General features: G+C 31.9%; 1 protein-coding gene and 1 long non-coding RNA gene across 2 annotated transcripts; both read left to right on the forward strand.

Annotated features, from left to right (window-relative positions):
• Positions 1-8772: 8772 nt before the first annotated feature.
• On the forward strand, positions 8773-13175 carry LOC142229424 (uncharacterized). The gene is made up of 3 exons (XR_012720402.1): positions 8773-9003; positions 9069-9432; positions 12264-13175. It is a non-coding gene; the product is annotated as an uncharacterized LOC142229424 (long non-coding RNA).
• Positions 11400-12256, forward strand: LOC142229423 (uncharacterized). Its single transcript, XM_075299987.1, has 2 exons — positions 11400-12038; positions 12122-12256. The coding sequence occupies exon 1, from the start codon at positions 11416-11418 to the stop codon at positions 11860-11862; it is 447 nt and encodes a 148-aa protein (XP_075156102.1). The 5' UTR covers positions 11400-11415; the 3' UTR covers positions 11863-12038; positions 12122-12256.
• Positions 13176-19584: the final 6409 nt, after the last annotated feature.

Consider the following 19584-nt stretch of genomic DNA (forward strand, 5'->3'; position numbering starts at 1 on the left):
GTGTTTGGCTCAATGACAAGGTATCTTATTTTTTAGCTGAGTTAGAACGGCGTTCCACATTGCAGTGAAACCACTTGGAGAAGCTTTGAAACACTCAGAAATGTCACCAGCATTACTGAGAGGGAATAATCCCCCGCTGAAAAAATTTCTTGGTGTTTGGTCGAAACGAATTGAATCTTGCACGCACGGCGGTCATGCTCACTATTGCACCAGGGAGGCTCCCAATCGGACCATAGAGTTTGTAAGCAAACCAACAGCCCAATGAGCCATGTAGGTGTTATTAACAACAACATACAATTATCTCTACGTGTATGGTCATCAATGTACAAGCAATGAGTACAGTCAAGTAGTTCTATTTATAGACCGCATGATTGTGTGCACACAAGCCGATGTAAAGGAACTTTATTTCAAGAAAACAAACTCGATCCTTTTCTTACTAATAATGTGACAAATATAACTTTTGGAAATGGAATTAATGTAGAAAATGGCTGCTGAACAAAATAAACACTGATTTTGGAAAAACAATTATTTTTGTGATAAGGGTCTCAACTTTACTAAGAAATTAAAATCCTGTAACCAAAGAAGAACGTTTGCGAAACCCGTTTTCCAAACGTTGTTTTCCTCTTTGCATACATATCTCACTATTCCTTGCCCACCGCAGTATACTATTGAAATCCTGTAATCCAGACTTTATTTAAATACCAGATATTTAAATAACGATTACTGTTGCTTAAGACAATGGTCTTTGCAAATAAGCAACAAGCCAACACCTTTGTACACTCATGCTCACACCCTGCATGTATATGAGTAAAAGAAGGCTAAAAGCTGGTGTTGTAACATTTGCGGTTTTGAATAATGTTCAACAATTTACTCTTAATGGACCAGAGGTCTAGGTAAACACACCAGAAACATGTAGAACCAATTCATCTACGTTTCCCCCTTTTTGTGAAGTTCCAACCAGCACATCAACAACCATAAAGCAAAAATCTTTGCGTATACTCCACACACAGCAATAACAACAACAACAACTGTGAACTGTGAAGGATTAAGTGACCCGCATGTTCTGTTAAATGAAGCGTTGCTAAACACAATCCTTGAAGGATCATCCACCAACACACAAACAAAAATGTAAAACATCTATGAAATGCGAAAAGCATTCTCATGTGAAGAGTCAGACATCATCACTGTGATGCTAAAGCACATCTGCCAATTGGATGCGGCCGGGAACAGTGGCAAGGATTTTATTTTCTATTTTTTTTTTTGTGAAACTTATTTTTAATTATTTTACCTTATGATTATAGTTTTATGATTTATTAAGAGCTATAGGAAATTAAAAACCACATAAAATTCAGAAAAATGCACAAACACTTTATTTGAGTCGATAGTACGGTTCATATAATTTAATGTTTGGAGATTACTGCATACAAATGTTGGCGGCCACTTCGTCTCTAATGGTCCTTCCGCTGAGGACAATTTTAGGAAAATTTTGACATAGTCTTCCAAAGTTTCAGATTTCAAAAAAAATTTCCCTACAATTTCCCCTACAATATTTTTCGTTAAGTTTAATCAAAATTTTGCAAAAACAAAAATGTGATTTATTATGTGCTTTATTATCTTAAAACCTATGAAAAATGCAACGTATATTACGTAAAACTAAATTTGTATTATCACCACGGTTGCCACCAGGAGTTTTGACACAATTTTCTATAGCAAAAAAATTTTGAGAAAATTTTATATTTCTAAAATTTTGAAAAAAATTTCTATAGAAATAAAATTTCACAAAGTTTTCTACAGAAATGTTTGTTTGGTAGATTTGTGGTAAGATTTTCTTCAAATTTCTGTAGATTTTTTTTTTTTTGGCACGAGTGGTAACCGTTGTTAATATATATGAGCCTTGCCGGCTCCTAATTCCCTCATCTGGAGCCACCAAAATGTAAAAATTATTAAAAATTGTGTTGAGTGAAAATGTCCCTACATTGTGGTCCAACGTGCCTACAAGACGCAAAATATTAGAAAAAACCTACTTGTAGGGAATTCCCCCTACTTCTGAGAACACTGACATACACAGTACTTGGCTGGATGTGCGCTCTAACGTGTTTTTCCGTCGTAGCCTTCTTTTATTCTTTAACGAATTCATAATTTGTTACCAGTCCCTGTTACCATAATTGGGAACAAGCCTAATTACTTCTTCACCGATATGGAACCAATTTTTACATGATAATTAGAGAACCTAAGTTCAATTTATTGTATATATTGCTAAATATGCTAGATCGACTCAGAAGTTTATCCTGGGAGAAGGTTGGGGATACAAAAAGTCAAGTTATACCACAAAACAAAGTACAAAAATTAATTAAAACTTAGGAAAAACTAGTATATACGGCCGTAAGTTCGGCCAGGCCGAATGTTATATACCCTCCACCATGAATTGCGTAGAAACTTCTATTACAGACTGTCATCCATAATGGAATTACTTGGGTTGCGGTAACACTTGCCGATGGCAAGGTATCCTAAAACTTAAACACCTACTTCTAATTTGTTTAAGTTTGTCTATACGGGGTATATATTTAAACAAGTATATACAGCACTAAGTTCGGCCGAGCCGAATCTTAAATACCCACCACCATGAACCAAATATTAGGGTTTCCTTTGACATTTCAGGAGGGCTTGAGGACTTGAGGACACTTCCCGAAGATAAATTTAAAGATTTCACCTATAAGGACTATATCAGATTCTGGATTTATAAGAACCATTTTTTTTTGAGTTTTAGAGGAATCATTAACATCTCTTGTAAGTGTGTAAGAAAATTATAAAATAACGTTTTGATTTGAAATCTTAAATCTGTAGAAGTAAAATCTGGAAATTTTACATTGAGTTTCAAGCAATTTTCATGATCAGTGCGCCTTCTACACCCTCAAGAAGTGAAGTCGGTCTATATGGAGGCATTACCAAATGGACCGATAAAAACTTAAACCGATACACGTTTTTGTGAGCCTAAAATACCAGAATATTTACAATTTCAGACAAATCAGATGAAAACTACGGTTTCTAGAAACCCAAGGATTTAAATCGGGAGATCGTTTTTATGGGGGCTATACTAAAATATGGACGGATACTCACCGTTTTCGGCACACCTCTTTATGACCCGAAAATACCTCTAGATTTCCAATTTCAGGCAAATAAGATAAAAACTTCGGATTCTAGAAGCCCAAGAAGTAAAATCGGGAAAGCGGTCCATATGGGGGCTATACCAAAATATGGAGCGATACTCACCATTTGTGGCATACCTCTTTATGGTCCTAAAATACCTCTAGATTTCCAATTTCAGACAAATTGGATAAAAACTACGGTTTCTATAAGCCCAAGACCCCAAATCGGGAGGTCGTTTTATATGAGGACCATACCAAAACATGGACCGATACTCGGTCCATATGGGGGCTATACCAAGATATGGAGCGATACTCACCATTTTTGGCACAACTCTTTATGGTCCTAAAATACCTCTAGATTTCCAATTTCAGACAAATTGGATAAAAACTACGGTTTCTATAAGCCCAAGACCCCAAATCGGGAGGTCGTTTTATATGAGGACCATACCAAAACATGGACCGATACTCACAATTTTTGGCACACGTATTTGTGGTCCTACAATACCTCTAGGTTTCCAATTTCAGGTAAATTGAATAAAAACTGCGGTTTCTATAAGCCCAAGAAGTAAAATCGGGAGATCGGTCTATATGGGGCCTATACCAAAATATGGACCGATACTCACCATTTTCGGCACACCTCTTTATGGTCCTAAAATACCTCAAGATTTCCAATTTCAGACAAATTGGATAAAAACTACGATTTCTATAAGCCCAAGACCCCAAATCGGGAGGTCGGTTTATATGGGGACTATATCAAAACCTGGACCGATATAGCCCATCTTCGAACTTGACCTGCCTGCAGACAAAAGACGAGTTTGTGCAAAATTTCAGCACGACTGCTTCACTATTGAAGATTGTGGCGTGATTACAACAGACAGACAGACGGACATCGTTATATTGTCTTAGAATTTCTCCCTGATCAAGAATATATATACCTTATATAGTCGGAAATCGATATTTCCATGTGTTACAAACGGAATGACAAACTTATGGGTATAAAAAATGCCGATTAAATACGACTATAATTCAGTTTGACAACATTTTCTATAGAAATAAAATTTTTGCAAAATTTTCTATAGAAATAAATCTTTGACAAAATTTTCTATAGAAATAAAATTTTGCCAAATTTTGTATAGAAATAAAATGTGGACAAAATTTTCTAAAGAAAAAAAAAAAATTGACAAAATTTTTTATGGAAATAAAATTTTGACAAAAATTTCTATAGAAATAAAATGTTGTTAGATTATTTTTGGCAATATGGACCAATTTTTGTGTGATTGTGGGTCGGCTATATATAATTACCGAACGATATGGTCCAATTTTGGCATGGTTGTTAAAGGCCATATACTAGCGTAATGTAGCAAATTTCAACTCAATCGGATGAATTTTGCTTCTCCAAGAGGTCCCGGAGGTCAAATTTGGGGAACGGATGAAATTTGCTTCTCTAAGAGGCTCCGCAAGTCAAATCTGGAGGTCGGTTTATATGGGGGCTATACGTAAAAGTGGACCGATATGGCCCATTTGCAATACCATCCTACCTACATCAATAACAACTACTTGTGCCAAGTTTCAAGTCGATAGCTTGTTTCGTTCGGAAGTTAGCGTGATTTCAACAAACGAACGGACGGACATGTTTGGATTGACTCAGAATTTCACCACGACCCAGAATATATATACTTTATGGGGTCTTAGAACAATATTTCGATGTGTTACAAACAGAATGACAAAGTTAATATACCCCCATCCTATCGTGAAGGGTATAAGAACTTTAAACCAAAGACTCAAAATGCTCAAAACGGTTTTTTATATTCAAAGAACTTTTATCTTTAATGTGAGGACTCAATGTATAAAATTAAAAATTTTTTCTTAAAATACAAAATTTTTTTTCTTTACTTAAGAGAAATCAGGCTTAAAAGGAATGTGACGTTAACGAAAGAACGCCAATTTCCATAATGTGTGTCCTATTTGTTTTTTTTTTTATACCCTAAACCACATAGTGGTAAGGGTATAATAAGTTTGATCGGCCAAAAAATGTGCCTACCAGAAATATTGATTTTAGACCCCATAAAATATATACCGATCGACTCAGAATCACCTCCTGAGTCGATCTAGCGCTTGGTGTCCGTCCGTCCGTCTGTCCATGTATTTGTTGTTCACAGGATTCCGGTCGCAATTATTAACCGATTTTGATGAAGTTTGGTACAGGGAGTTTTTTGGGCACAAGGACGAACGCTATTGAATTTGGAAGAAATCGGATCAAATTTAGATATAGCTCCCATATATATGTATCGCCCGATTTCGACAAATGGGGTCACGTTGCGCTTTTTTTCAAACGGATCGTCACCAAATTTGGCAAGATCTAATATTTTCTATCGCCCTTCAAGTCTGCAAAATTTCATCAAATCGGTTCAGATTTAGATTTATAGATTTATAGCTCCCATATATATGTACCGCCCGGTTTTTCTAAATTTGGCCATAAAACCCTTATTTATTAACCGAATTTGGCTAAATATAGCCTTCTATAGCACTAACTATATGTGCAAAAAATCATCGAAATCGGTTCAGATTTAGATATAGCTCCCATATATATGTATAGACCGATTTTCTCAAATTTGGCCATAGAACCCTTATTTATTAACCGATCTTACTAAAAGTTGGCTAGATCCAGTCCTCTATAGTACTAACTATATGTGCAAAATTTCATAGAAATCGGTTCAGATGTAGATATAGCTCCCATATATGTATCACCCGATTTTGAAAAATTCGCCTCTAATAACCTTATGTTTGACCATACAGGCCTCATTTCTTAACTGATCTTACTCAAATATTGCACAAGGTAACCTTTTGTGGCATTAACCAAACCCGCAAAATATTATTCAAATTGGTTCACATTTAGATATAGATTCCATATATATGCATCGCTCGATTTTCCCAAATTTGGCCATAGTACTCTTATTTATTAACCAATGTTACTCAAATTTCAAATTTTGATGTACTAGCCGATCGTACTTATACGTACTTGTAGCTCTTACATAAGAATATTGCTCGATTTTTACAAATTTGTATTTATTACCACACTTATTTAACGATTTTCTCTTTTTTAATAATGGGCTCAATATTAGTGGCATACTAACTCCGTAGGTGCAATATCAATAAGTTGCTAGAAGTAGGGGAAATTCCCTATATCTAGGGGTTTTCTAATATTTAGCGTCTTGTAGGGACGTAGGTCCACAATGTAGGACATTTTCACACAATTTGTAATGATTTTTACATTTTGGTGGCTCTAGAGGAGGAAATTAGAAGCCAGGAAGGCTTGATCTTTAACAATGTGTGGTAAACGTTATTCCTGTAGAAAATTTTGTCAACATTTTATTTTTATAGAACATTTTGTCCAAATTGTAGTTCTATAGAAATTTTTTTCAAAATATTATTTCTATAAAAAATTGTCTCAAAATGTTATTTCTGTGGAATTTTTTCTCAAAATTTTATTTCTATAGAATTTATTGTCAAAATTTTATTTCTATAGAAAAATTTCTCACAAAAATTTTTGTATAGAAACTTTTTTCACAATTTTATTTTTATAGAGATTTAACAAAAAAGATTACTAATTTGGGTAAAATTCTACCAACTGTGGCAACCGTGGTGGTAATACAAATTTATATTCTAAGTTATATACGTTGCATATTCATGTTTTAAGATAATAAAGTACTTAGAACCATTTTTGTTTTGTAAAATTTAACGAAAAATATAGTAGGGAAAATTGTTTGGGAATGTATGGGAAAGTAGGGAACTTTTTTTGTCCTTGTAGGGTAAACCGAACATTTTCTCTGGCAACATTGACTATGAGCTTTAGTCAGATTGACACAAAGCACCCATGGACATGTACCCTTAATTTTCTTAAATATGCACCTGCGGTTTATCTCCCAGACCTATATGTTACCCCACAAATGCTTATGATTACTAATTCTGTAATGGTGGTTTAGGGTATGATATAGTCGGCCCCGCCCGACTTTCTACTTTACTTACTTGTTTTTTTTTTTTTTTTTTTTGAAAACAAAAAATGTAAATTGCGTATCCTACATTTTAGGCTACATAATCTTTAATATCCGGTCAATATACTTCTCAGCTTAGTACTCATCAACAAATTTCGTTGATGGGAAGTTATAATTTTCAAGCATGTTTTATATCAGCATTCTTGGCATTCTGATCTTCACTCAAACTTCTTACCCACTTATGTTTGGGATTTATATGAAGTTTTGTGACAACGGCATACCCTGAAGCAAAATCATTGCACCCACTGTGCCATAGGGTCAACTATGTAAGCAATGCAAAATCAAAAGACACTCACACCCACCTACACAAATAAGCCAAAAGACATCATCATAGGTTTGCTTTGTGTTAAATTGAGTTAGTTTTGCATTTGTCAATGTTTAGACAAGGATATGCGTAGTAATGGCCCTATTGTGTGAATGTGTGTGTATGTGTGTGTGTGTGCTTGTCTGTATATTTGTATATGAGTTTATATGGTTGCGAAGTTGTAGTAGAAATGATTGGTTGTTGCCATAGGAGACGAACTTTCTGCCACCAGACTCACAAACGCACACACACACATTCCCGTATCCACATACATCTCAAAATAGGTGCTTGTTAGGTTAAATGGAGCCAAAGGATAACATGATTCACTGTGAGGTTGGCTAAATAAAACGAAAGGCCACAAAACACAAACTCACACTTGCTCGAAATAAAAAGGAAACAAACCGCAAATGGCTTTCTACAAAGACTGACACACACACAATGGTCAGGGATGAGATGAAAGGAGGTTATGATGGTATTCTGTGTTCGGGAAACAACCATAGGATAAATGAATTATTCCCAATTTCTTTTTTTTCATTCTCTTCTTTTGTTGAAGAATTGCTGGAGATATTCAATGGTCGTATGTCTATTAAGGATATTCGCTCATTTGAATGTTATGTATGGAAGTTCATAAAGAAAACAAAGATTACTTTTCCCAAATCTATTGTTTGTGGTTGGTTGTAAAAAGCGTGTTAAAGAAATCGAATGCAATAAAGGTTAGATGCTTTAAGCTACGAGTAAATCAATTTGATCTCTATGGTATTAGAGGCTAAAGATTTGTGAACAGTTAAAATTAAAACTTACGTTTTATGCTTTACTCGATATTATAAATAGTTCGATTCGTTGGAAATATACTTAAGGGAGATATATAAAATACGTCCCAAAGAAAAACATACTTTCCTCCACAACGAAATTTTAAACTAACGAAATTCCCCTTTCTTATTAACTACTTTCTTTAAGAGCAAATAAAACTGAACTTTGTAATATGTTTTTTAAAAAAATATTTTTTGGCGCCAAAAGAAACTTTGCATGCCTCAAAATAAAACTCTTCTTTCTGTATATGAGTTATACCGGCATTGTACAACAAGTGCCTTAAAAGAAGAGGGTCATTGCTACAATCCCAATTCTTAAAATATTTTACAGTTGTAGTTTATCTACGTCCACTAGTATCCCAATAAACACAGGATGAGCGTTTTTGAAATGCAACACCTTTTCAGTTTGAGGGTAAATATCATTTTAAACATAAATTCAACTTAACTTGAAACAGCTCATCTTCAATACATCTTCAAATTGTTTGCGAATTACAACCAATTTGGCAAAATGTTGACGAAAACTTTGAAAATGTGTTGAAGATAATTCGAGAAAACTTTGACAAAACACTACCCTGAAATGCAACGAAAAAACCACATGGTTTTCAATACTACTTTGGACAACAAAGTTCGTGGAAGAAATACAAAAATGTGGAAATTTTTTAATAATCAATTGAAATTGCTTATAATAATTGGTAAGTAAAACTAAAACAAGAAATGAAAACTTTAAGAAAGTCACTAAAATCAAATCTCTTTGCAGACAACTAAAATATTTGGATACTGATTCTTGGACACATTAAGAGGCTGGCCGATGAAAAATGATAGTGGCTTATCGAGAAGAGAAAGTTTCCATAAATCAAAGTGCAACCAAACAAACTTGGTATTTATGCTTTTCCATATCAACAACTACTGGATGATAATTCGCATTACATCGATAGTTTAATTTAAATCGCATCATCGGTTTAATTTGTTATTTTCTGAATTGAAATTGCTGGAAATTTATTCCAATTATCTGGTCATCAAGTTCCTGAAAATTGCCAGTATTTTAATAACAACAGTTTTGTAACACCAACGTTCTTGAGGAAATCACGAAGTACGTGGTCAGTTGGAAGAAATACAAATTGGTAAGTCAAAATAAAAAGTGAAATGAAAACATAATGGAAATCACAAAACTCGATTGTTTTGCAGAAAACTATCTTCTTCTAAACTGTAGAAAAAGCGGTTTGATTCCAAATCATATACTTAACTCAACAAAAGCCGTAAACAAACTTTTTGACGCAATTAAAATATCTCCAGAACTTAAAAAGATTGAACAGAAATTTCACGTAAAGATATTGAATTTAGAAATTAAAGAAACTAATTTAACCTTGAAAAGGTTACACAAGCGTATCAAATCACACAAACAAACACTACGATCAACGTTAAATGAGACAGAGTACAAAAATTTCACCAAAAGACAAAATCGAAGATACATAGATATTATACATCGCGTAAAAAAGACACATTCAACAAAGATACAAAATTTGAACAGAAACCAACTTGACAAGTATAATTTTAAATTTAACCCGTCATGGTTTGTAAACAAAACTGACGTGGAATTCGCAGAAAACAGCAAATGGCTTCTTTCGTTGGGATCTAAATTTGCAATCCCTGTAAAAAACGACAACTTCTCAACAATAAACTTAATTGCTGACCTGGAGCAGTGGGTACAAACAATTACTGATGAAAGGGAAAAGGATATAAAAAGGAACAAAATTGCTAATAGAATCATGACCCACAAAAGAACTTCAAGGAATACTCAAAAAGAAAAGTTTATCTTAAACACATTTGAAGAAACAAGCAGATTCTTACGAAAACACAAAGAAATTATTGTGACGAAATCAGACAAAGGAAATAAAACAGTGATAATGTATAAGAAAGATTACGAAGAAAAAATGGAAAAACTATTAGACGACAAGACAACTTATAAGACAATAAGGGAGGATCCTACACAAAAACTTCAAAGGAAAAACAACAAAATAATAACGGATCTTTTCAAGAACGGCTACATCTCTGCGCAAGAAAAGTTTAAGCTGACATCCAATGCAGCGAACGCACCTAGACTATATGGGCTTCCAAAAATACATAAACTGAATATGCCTCTGCGACCAATATCGTCGTCAGTTGAAGTGCCATGTTACAACATGTCCAAGCATGTGGGTTCCATAATTAAAAATCTCATTTCGGAAAAATATAATATAAAAAATTCATATGAACTAAAAGACAAGTTAAAAAATGTATCTTTGGACGAAAATGACATACTAGTATCATTTGACGTGGTATCGTTGTTCACCAACATACCTATACACCTAGCGATAAAAAACATAATGACACAATGGAAAAGTTTAGAAACACACACTAAAATACCTAAGACACAATTCTTAAAACTACTTCAATTTTGTTTAAATGACAACAATTATTTTAAGTATGGAGAAATTCTGTACTATCAAACGTATGGCATGCCAATGGGAAACCCATTGTCTCCAACGATCGCCGACATAGTTTTGGATAATATGTTAGCAGAAACTATCAAAGAACTTAGTGAAAGGAATATTACAATAAAGTTTATAACTAAATATGTGGACGACTTATTTGCGGTAATTAAAAAAGAAGATGAAGATATAATACTTGCAACATTCAACAAATACCACAACAAACTTCAATTTACAATAGAAAAAGAAACCAACAACTGCTTGCCTTATTTGGACGTAAAGCTACATAGAAATAACGACAAAATTTCCACAGAATGGTACACAAAATCAATAGCTTCCGGAAGAATAATAAATTTTCATTCTACCCAACCTTTTAAACAAAAGATAAATACTGCAATGAGTCTAATCCAGAAATCAATAAAATTAAGTGATCAACAATTTCAGACAGCCAATTTAAAAAAGGTAGCAAATATTCTCCTTAAAAACTCATTCCCACAATATATTATAAATAACTTAATTAAGAAGTCTACAACACAAACACAAAAATTCCGAAATAATACGGATGATAACAAAACACTTGGCAACACCATGAAATATTATAGCATTTCATATATCCCAAAGCTAACAGAAACAACAATGCTAAAAGAAATAGTAGAAGACCAACAAACAACATTCGCTCACAAACCCAACAAAACATTAAGTACGATATTCACCCAAACCAAAACAAAAATAGAGAAAACGCAACAAAGCAATGTTGTATATGAAATCAAGTGCATAGGCAATGATGAACAACCATGCAACAAATACTATGTTGGGACAACTAAACGTAGCTTAGCGACAAGAGTAACAGAAAATGAAGCAGACATAAGAAAAGGCAGACATACAACAGCTTTAGCACAACACTGCATTGAGTTGGGACATAAAGCAGACTTTGAGAGTGTCAAAATCTTAGACAAAGAGAGAAAGGAGAATAAACGTTATACTCTAGAGAGTCTAAGAATACAACAAAGAGTTCAATGTGCAATAAACAGAAAAGAAGACAAAGATAACACTAATGCTGCCTATACATTAGCTATTATTTAGTTTACGTCCAATCTTCTATGATCGTAGTCATAAGGAAAAACATCTGTGATATTTTAATTTAGTTTTGTAATTATTTTTGAAATTATTTTAAATATTTGTTTAATGTCGTGGTGTTCCTGTGCCGTTACTTTTTACAATTTAAAATTAATTTTAAAAAATATGACAAAAGACTAAATGTAAGTTTAGAGTTTAGCTTATGATACGCTACATAGAAGTAATTGTATGTTATATTTGTTTTTGTTTACAATATGGTTGCCAGATTTCAATAAAAAATTCATCCCAGAAGAAGTTGGAAATCACCAACGAAACGTCGGATGTAAATATGAAATAAAGTCTTTTTATTTGCATATTGAGAGACCTTGAAAGCCCATTTTAGAACAGATCTAAAAATAACCAAAAAGAAAACTAAAATCATTGGATGGTATATTCTTGGAAGATGTTGGCCGATGAAAAACCGATGAAGGGAACAACAAAGAAAAGTTTTCAGAAAACTTACAAGGTGCAACCAATTAAAACAAAGTGCAACAATTCCTATATCAAGAACTTCTGGATGAAAATGTGCATTACATCAATTTACATCCCGTCATCAGTTTAATATTTTGTGATTTCCTCTTGCTGGAATCTATTCTAAAACACAAGCCAGCAAGTTCCTCGATAGTAATTATTTCAAATTGCCAGTATATTAATTAATAGTTATTTGACACCAACATTATGGAGGAAATGGAATTATACATGTAAAAATGTTTAAAATATTTAAAGTTGTACTCATGGCTGAATAAGGAGGTTGAATCACGATAACAAAAACAACAAATTTCAATATGTTGTTTACAATTTTAAGAAGTCAAAATCAGCTGATAAAAGAATCGTATGGCATTGGTAAAAGTGGCAATTATTTATTCTTTCAATTGTCCTGAACAAAATAATTCAAATCAGAGAAAAATAATGATTCAAATTTAATTGCGTCACCTATGAGTGATTGTGAAGTGGATAATTCATCCGAGGAACGCCGATATGAGACAAATAAGACTATAATACCCTCCAAAGTTAAGAATGGAAGTCAGTCAAATGGATCTTCGCCATCTATTAACAAAAACAGTTTATGATGCAGTCTAAAAACTGATGTGCGTGGTATTTTGGTTCTGGAATATGTTATCAAGATACTCAAGTCATCTTTGAACAATTCTCCAGCTATGAATGCGCGAGTTTGTTTGAGATGCATTTGCTATGCAGTGTCATTTGGAGAGCTGCAATCACCATAAACATATGATTTTGACATCTTAAAATTTTGTCGAAATAAAAAAATTGTAATCATATGGGCCTATGATTTAACCTTCTTGTTCAGCCATGGTTGTATTCATAGTTTTATTTATTAATACGTTTAATAAGATAATTACATTTTGATTGGCATTATATTATTATTTTTATATATTATTAATGTTATTTCTAAGATTATTATATTTGTTAACGAAAAAAATAATAAAATTTACAAAATCTCTAGAAATTTAGTATTGACTTTCAGTTAGAACTAGGATTGACTTTCATACAAATTGTGATTTGAAAGTATTCGCAACAATGCTAATTTTTTATTTTTATCACATTGAAAACTGTTTGAGAAATTATTGAGTAGCGATGCATTTCAATTTGAGGATTACAATTGAGAAATTATTGCTTTTTTTTTGAATTTTACTGTTGAGGGTAATGTCTGTTTTTTGTTGAGAACGCGATTTTCTCAACAATTTCTCAACTTGAATATTACCCTAATCCTTTGAAAAAATGTTTGAAAAATTATTGAATTTTAGTATTTTTCAAACGTTTGTGTTTATTGGGATAGCTCATATTTCTGAGAGTATCAAAGCCTCGTCAAGTGGTTTCACATTTCGGACACTGCTCTAAAAAGTATGGCACTTATTATTGAGCGCTATATTGAATCAAGGAGTACTGATTGATAAGTACTTCGAGTACTTCGCTTGCTCTTAAGTGACCAGCTGCTGACTTTGGATTTCTCCGATTAGAAGCCATTCCAAATTGCCAAAAAGACCAGATAAAAAAAAATCGCGGCATCGGTCTATATGGGGGCTATATGAAAACATGGACCGATCGGCACCATTAACAGTACATTATTTTGTGGTTCTAAAATACCTCTATATTTCAAATTTCAGCCAAATCGGATTGAAAATAGGTTTTCTGGACGCCCAAAAAAGGCACCATTTTCGGCACACCCATTTGTGCTCCTTAGATACATCGGATGATTTATTGGTCGATAGATATACACGAGGGCGGTTTGGAAACTTTTTAGCCTATCAATGAAAGAGAATAGTTAGTATAACAGTTGAACAACTATAATAATAACAACTATAATAATAAAGAATAGTTAGTTTTTCAAAAATTTTTTTACTATACCCTCCACCATAGGATGGGGGGTAATTAACTTTGTCATTCCGTTTGTAACACATCGAAATATTGCTCTAAGACCCCATAAAGTATATATATTCTGGGTCGTTGTGAAATGCTGAGTCGATCTAAGAATGTCCGTCCGTCCATCCGTCTGTTGAAATCACGCTAACTTCCGAACGAAACAAGCTATCGACTTGAAACTTGGCACAAGTAGTTGTTATTGATGTAGGTCGGATGGTATTGAAAATGGACCATATCGGTCCACTTTTACGTATAACCCCCATATAAACCGATCCCCAGATTTGGAGCCTTTTGGAGGAGCAAAATTCATCCGATCCGGTTAAAATTTGGAACGTGGTGTTCGTATATGGCCGCTAATAACCATGCCAAAATTGGTCCATATCGGTCTATAATAGTTAAATAGACATTTTCTCAATCATTATATCAAAAAAGCAAGAGACAAAATAATGAGATTATATTGCAGTGATTGATTTCCAAGTATCCTTTTTCCTGGGTGTAGGTGCCAAACGGGGTAAATTTTTATATATATATTTTTTTTTCCTTATCACTAATACTTCATATATCTCGAAGTAATAGAGCAACAACAGAATCATAATGAAGATTAAGAAATTTTATTGCTTTCATTGAATCAATTTCAATTTATTGCACTTATTCGTCTTTATATTTAATCACTCGCTACTTTTGTTTTAATCTCTTCTCAATAAATCCCTGAAGACAAATTATCCTTTTATCAAGATTTCTATTTAACGACAACCAAATGATTCACCGTTCAACAAACTAATATACTAAAATAAAATTGTAATCGTTGCAATTTTCTAGAGCTATAAAAATCGAAAAGTCAAAGGACTACAAGACTAAAAGACTCCTTGAAGATACATGAGAGAGAAAAAGAACAAAAACAAGCATATACGGCTGAAAGTTAGGTCAGGTCGAATCTTATGTACCCTCCACCATGGATAGCTTAAAAAGTTTTACTAAATACTGTCATCCACAATCGAATTACTTGGTTTGTGGTAACAATTGACGATGACAAGCCATCTTAAAACTGCTTAAAATTGCTTTCTAAATTGTTAGTTAGGCCATATGGAATCTATTTTAGATAACTCGGTTTATATGGGGCAATCATGGTTGCCACAGATGGTAGAATTCTACAAATGGTCGATTTTTTACTGTTTGGTAGAATTCTCCATATTTTGACAAAATTTTCTATAGAAATAAAATTTTCACAAAAATTTTCTATAGAAATAAAATTTTCACAAAATGTTCTACCAAAATAAAATTTTGACAAAATTTTCCATAGAAATAAACTTTTGACAAAATTTTCCATGGCAATAAAATTTTCTAAAGAAATACATTTTGCGATAGAAATAATTTTTTGAAAAAATTTTCAATAGAAATAAACTTTTGATTTTAAAATTTTCTATACAAAAAAAATGTTGTCAAAAAAAATTTTTTTTCCATTACATTATTTGTACTTTATTTGTACTTTATTGTACTTTATTTTGTATAGAAAGTAAAATTTATTTCTGTAGAAATAAAATTTTGACAAAATTTTTCATACAGATAAAATTTTGATAAAATTTTCTATAGAAATAAAAATTTGACAAAATTTTACATAGAAGTAAAATTTTTTACAAAATTTTCTATGAAAATAACATTTTGACAACATTTTTCATAACAATAAAATTTTCTATTGAAATAAAATTTTGACGAAATTTTCCATAGAAATAAAATTTCGACAAAATTTGTGATAGAAATAAATTTATGAAAAAATTTTCCATAGAAATAAAATTTTAATAAAATTTCCCATAGAAATAAAATTTTGTCAAAATTTTCTATACAAAATAAAAATTGTTTCTACAGAAATACAACTTTGACAAAATTTTCCATACAAATAAAAATTTTTACAAAATTTTCGATAAAAGTAAAATTTCAACAAAATTTTCAATAGAATTCAATTGTTGACAAAATTTTCAATAGCAATTAAATTTTGATAAAACTTTCCATTGAAATAAAATGTTGAAAAAATTTTCTATAGAAATAAAATTTTGAAAAAAATTTCTATAGAAATAAAATTTTGAAAACATTTTCTATAGAAATAAAATTTTGGCAAAATTTTCTATAGAAATAAAATTTTGACAAAAGTTTCTAGAGAAATAAAATTTTGACAAAATTTTCTATAGAAATAAAATTTTGACAAAAGTTTCTATAGAAATAAAATTTGAGGAAATTTTCCATAAAAATAAAATTTGAAGAAAATTTTCCATAGAAATACAATTTTACAAAATTTTCTATAGAATTAAAATTTGGACAATATTTACTATAAAAATAAAACTTTGACAAAATTTTCTACAGAAGTAAAATTTTGGGGAAAATAAATATAAAAATTGGGGAAATAGATTTAAAATTTTGAAAAAAAAAAAAAATCTATAGAAATAAAACTTTAACAAATTTTTCAATAGGAAAACAAAATATGCCAACATTTTCAAAAGAAATAAAATGTTGATTAAATTTTTTATAGCAATTAATTTAAGGAAAATTTGCCAAAGAAATAAAATTTTGAAAAAAATCTATAGAAATCAAATTTTGACAAAATTTTCTATAAACTCAACATCTTGAAAAATGTGAATTATCGTGCTATTTCGTTTTCGTGCTAAAATCGTTAAAACATTTAAAATTTGACACATTTACAAGTCAAGATATATTTATATACCCAAACAATTTTTACTAAAAGGTGGCATCGAATGAGCGCATTTAAAGAAAAAATATTTTTTTCATACTTTCCGCAAAACTATGGCTAAAAGCTTCAAAATAAGATTTTTTAAAATTTGCTAGATTTATGGTTATTTATTATACCCTCCACCATAGGATGGGGGTATATTAACTTTGTCATTCCGTTTGTAACACATCGAAATATTGCTCTAAGACCCCATAAAGTATATATATTCTGGGTCGTGGTGAAATTCTGAGTCGATCTAAGCATGTCAGTCCGTCCGTCCGTCTGTTGAAATCACGCTAACTTCCGAACGAAACAAGCTATCGACTTGAAACTTGGCACAAGTAGTTTTTATTGATGTAGGTCGGATGGTATTGCAAATGGGCCATATCGGTCCACTTTTACGTATAGCCCCCATAAAAACGGACCCCCAAATTTGGCTTGCGATTGCTCTAAGGGAAGCAAATTTCATCCGATCCGACTGAAATTTGGTACATTGTGTTAATATATGGTCTCTAACAACCATGCAAAAATTGGGCCACATCGGTCCATAATTATATATAGCCCCATATAAACCGATCCCCCGATTTGGCTTGCGGAGCCTCTAAGAGAAGCAAATTTCATCCGATCCGGCTGAAATTTGGTACATGGTGTTGGTATATGTTCTCTAATGACCATGCAAAAATTGGTCCACATCGGCCCATAATTATATACAGCCCTCATATAAGCCGATCCCCAGATTTGACCTCCGGAGCCTCTTAGAGGAGCAAAATTCATCCGATCCGGTTGAAATTTGGTACGTGGTGTTAGTATATGGTCTCTAACAACCATGCAAGAATTGGTCCATATTGGTCCATTATTATATATAGCCCCCATATAAATCGATCCCCAGATTTGTCCTCCGGAGTTTCTTGGAGGAGCAAAAGTCATCCGATCCGGTTGAAATTTGGAACATGGTGTTAGAATGTGGTCTCTAACAAACACGCAAGAATTTCTCCGGAGCCTCTTGGAGGAGCAAAATTCATCCGATCCGGTTGAAATGTTAGTATAAGGCCGCTAATAACCATGCCAAAAGTGTGCCATATCGGTCTATAATTATATGTAGATGATCCCCAATCACACAAAAATTGGCCCATATCGGTTCATAATCATGGTTGCCACTCGAGCCATAAATAATCTACCAAAATTTTATTTTTATAGAAAACATTGTCAAAATGTTATTTCTATAGAAAATTTTGTCGAAATTTTATTTCTATAGAAAATTGTGTCAAAATTTTATTTCTATAGAAAATTTTTTCCAAATTTTATTTCTATAGAAAATTTTTGTCCAAATTTTATTTCTATAGAAAATTTTTTCCAAATTTTACTTCTATAGAAAATGTTGTCAAAATTTTATTTCTATAGAAACTTTAAACTTATTTATATACGTATTTAATCGGCCTTTTTTAGTTTAATATATATATTGTTTTTTTTTTTTTTTCTTTTAATTGTGTTAAATTATTTTTGGCACGATTGGCAACCGAGTTTGCAATACCATCCGACCGATATCAATAATAATTTCTACACCGAAAGAATTTTCTTCGTAAAAAGAACGAAAATTTTCTTAAAAGTACGGAATTTGTAATTGTTTTGCAACCATAAAAACTTTTCATTAAAAGTACGAAATATTTCGTACTTTTTACGAGGAAAAGTTCTTCCATATTTTTCGTAGTTTGTAAGAAAAAATTCGTACTTTTTATAAAGAATCTTCTTAATTTTTATGAAAAATCTTCGTACTTTTTATGAAACAATTTTGTTCTTTTTATGAAATTGTTTCGTACTTTTTATGAAAAACTCTCGTAGTTTTTATGAAAAACTTTCGTAGTTTTTATGAAAAATCTTCGTACTTTTTATGAAACAATTTCGTTCTTTTTATGAAATTGTTTCGTATTTTTTTTTTTTTTGAAAATGTTTCGTATTTTCGTATGAAAAACTTTCGTACTTTTTTTAAAAAATGTTCGAACATGGATAAAAAATAGGATAAAGGAATACACTCAAGAACATTATCAAAGGAAATATTATGTCGCGAACGGATATTTTACAATATCCGTTTATTTTAAAGAAAATGTACGAAACATTTTCTTTAAAATTTATTCTTTTTATGAAGAAATTTTAACGCAAAATGTTTCGTAATATATTCATAAATTCGTAAAAACTTCTACACAAAAATCATGAAATTTGAAGAAAGTTTCGTTAAAAGTACATAACTTTTACGAAGAAAAATTAATGTAGAATATTTCATAGACGTTTCGTATATTCGTAAAATGTTCTTAGTAAAATTTACGAAAATGAATGAATATTTCGTTGCTTTAATGAAGAATTCAAGAAAAATATTTAATGAAGAATTCTTCGTAAAATTAACGAAGAGAATTCTTTCGTTGTAGCAAAAAGCTTCTATAGCATATTTCGTTCGGAAATTAGCGTAATTAAACAGACGGACAGACATTCAGACGGTAGGATATATTTCGATATGTTGCAAACGGAATGACAGTGTTAGTATACCCCGCACCCTATGGTAGAGGACATAAAGACAGAAAAATAACACAAGTGTT

This window comes from Haematobia irritans, chromosome 3, assembly GCF_050003625.1.
Source record: "Haematobia irritans isolate KBUSLIRL chromosome 3, ASM5000362v1, whole genome shotgun sequence".
In the NCBI taxonomy this organism is placed as follows: domain Eukaryota; kingdom Metazoa; phylum Arthropoda; class Insecta; order Diptera; family Muscidae; genus Haematobia; species Haematobia irritans.

What these genes read in the sequence shown, in the direction of transcription:
- LOC142229423 (XM_075299987.1), top strand. Translation starts at nt 11,416, where the DNA reads ATGCTAAAAGAAATAGTAGAAGACCAACAAACAACATTCGCTCACAAA.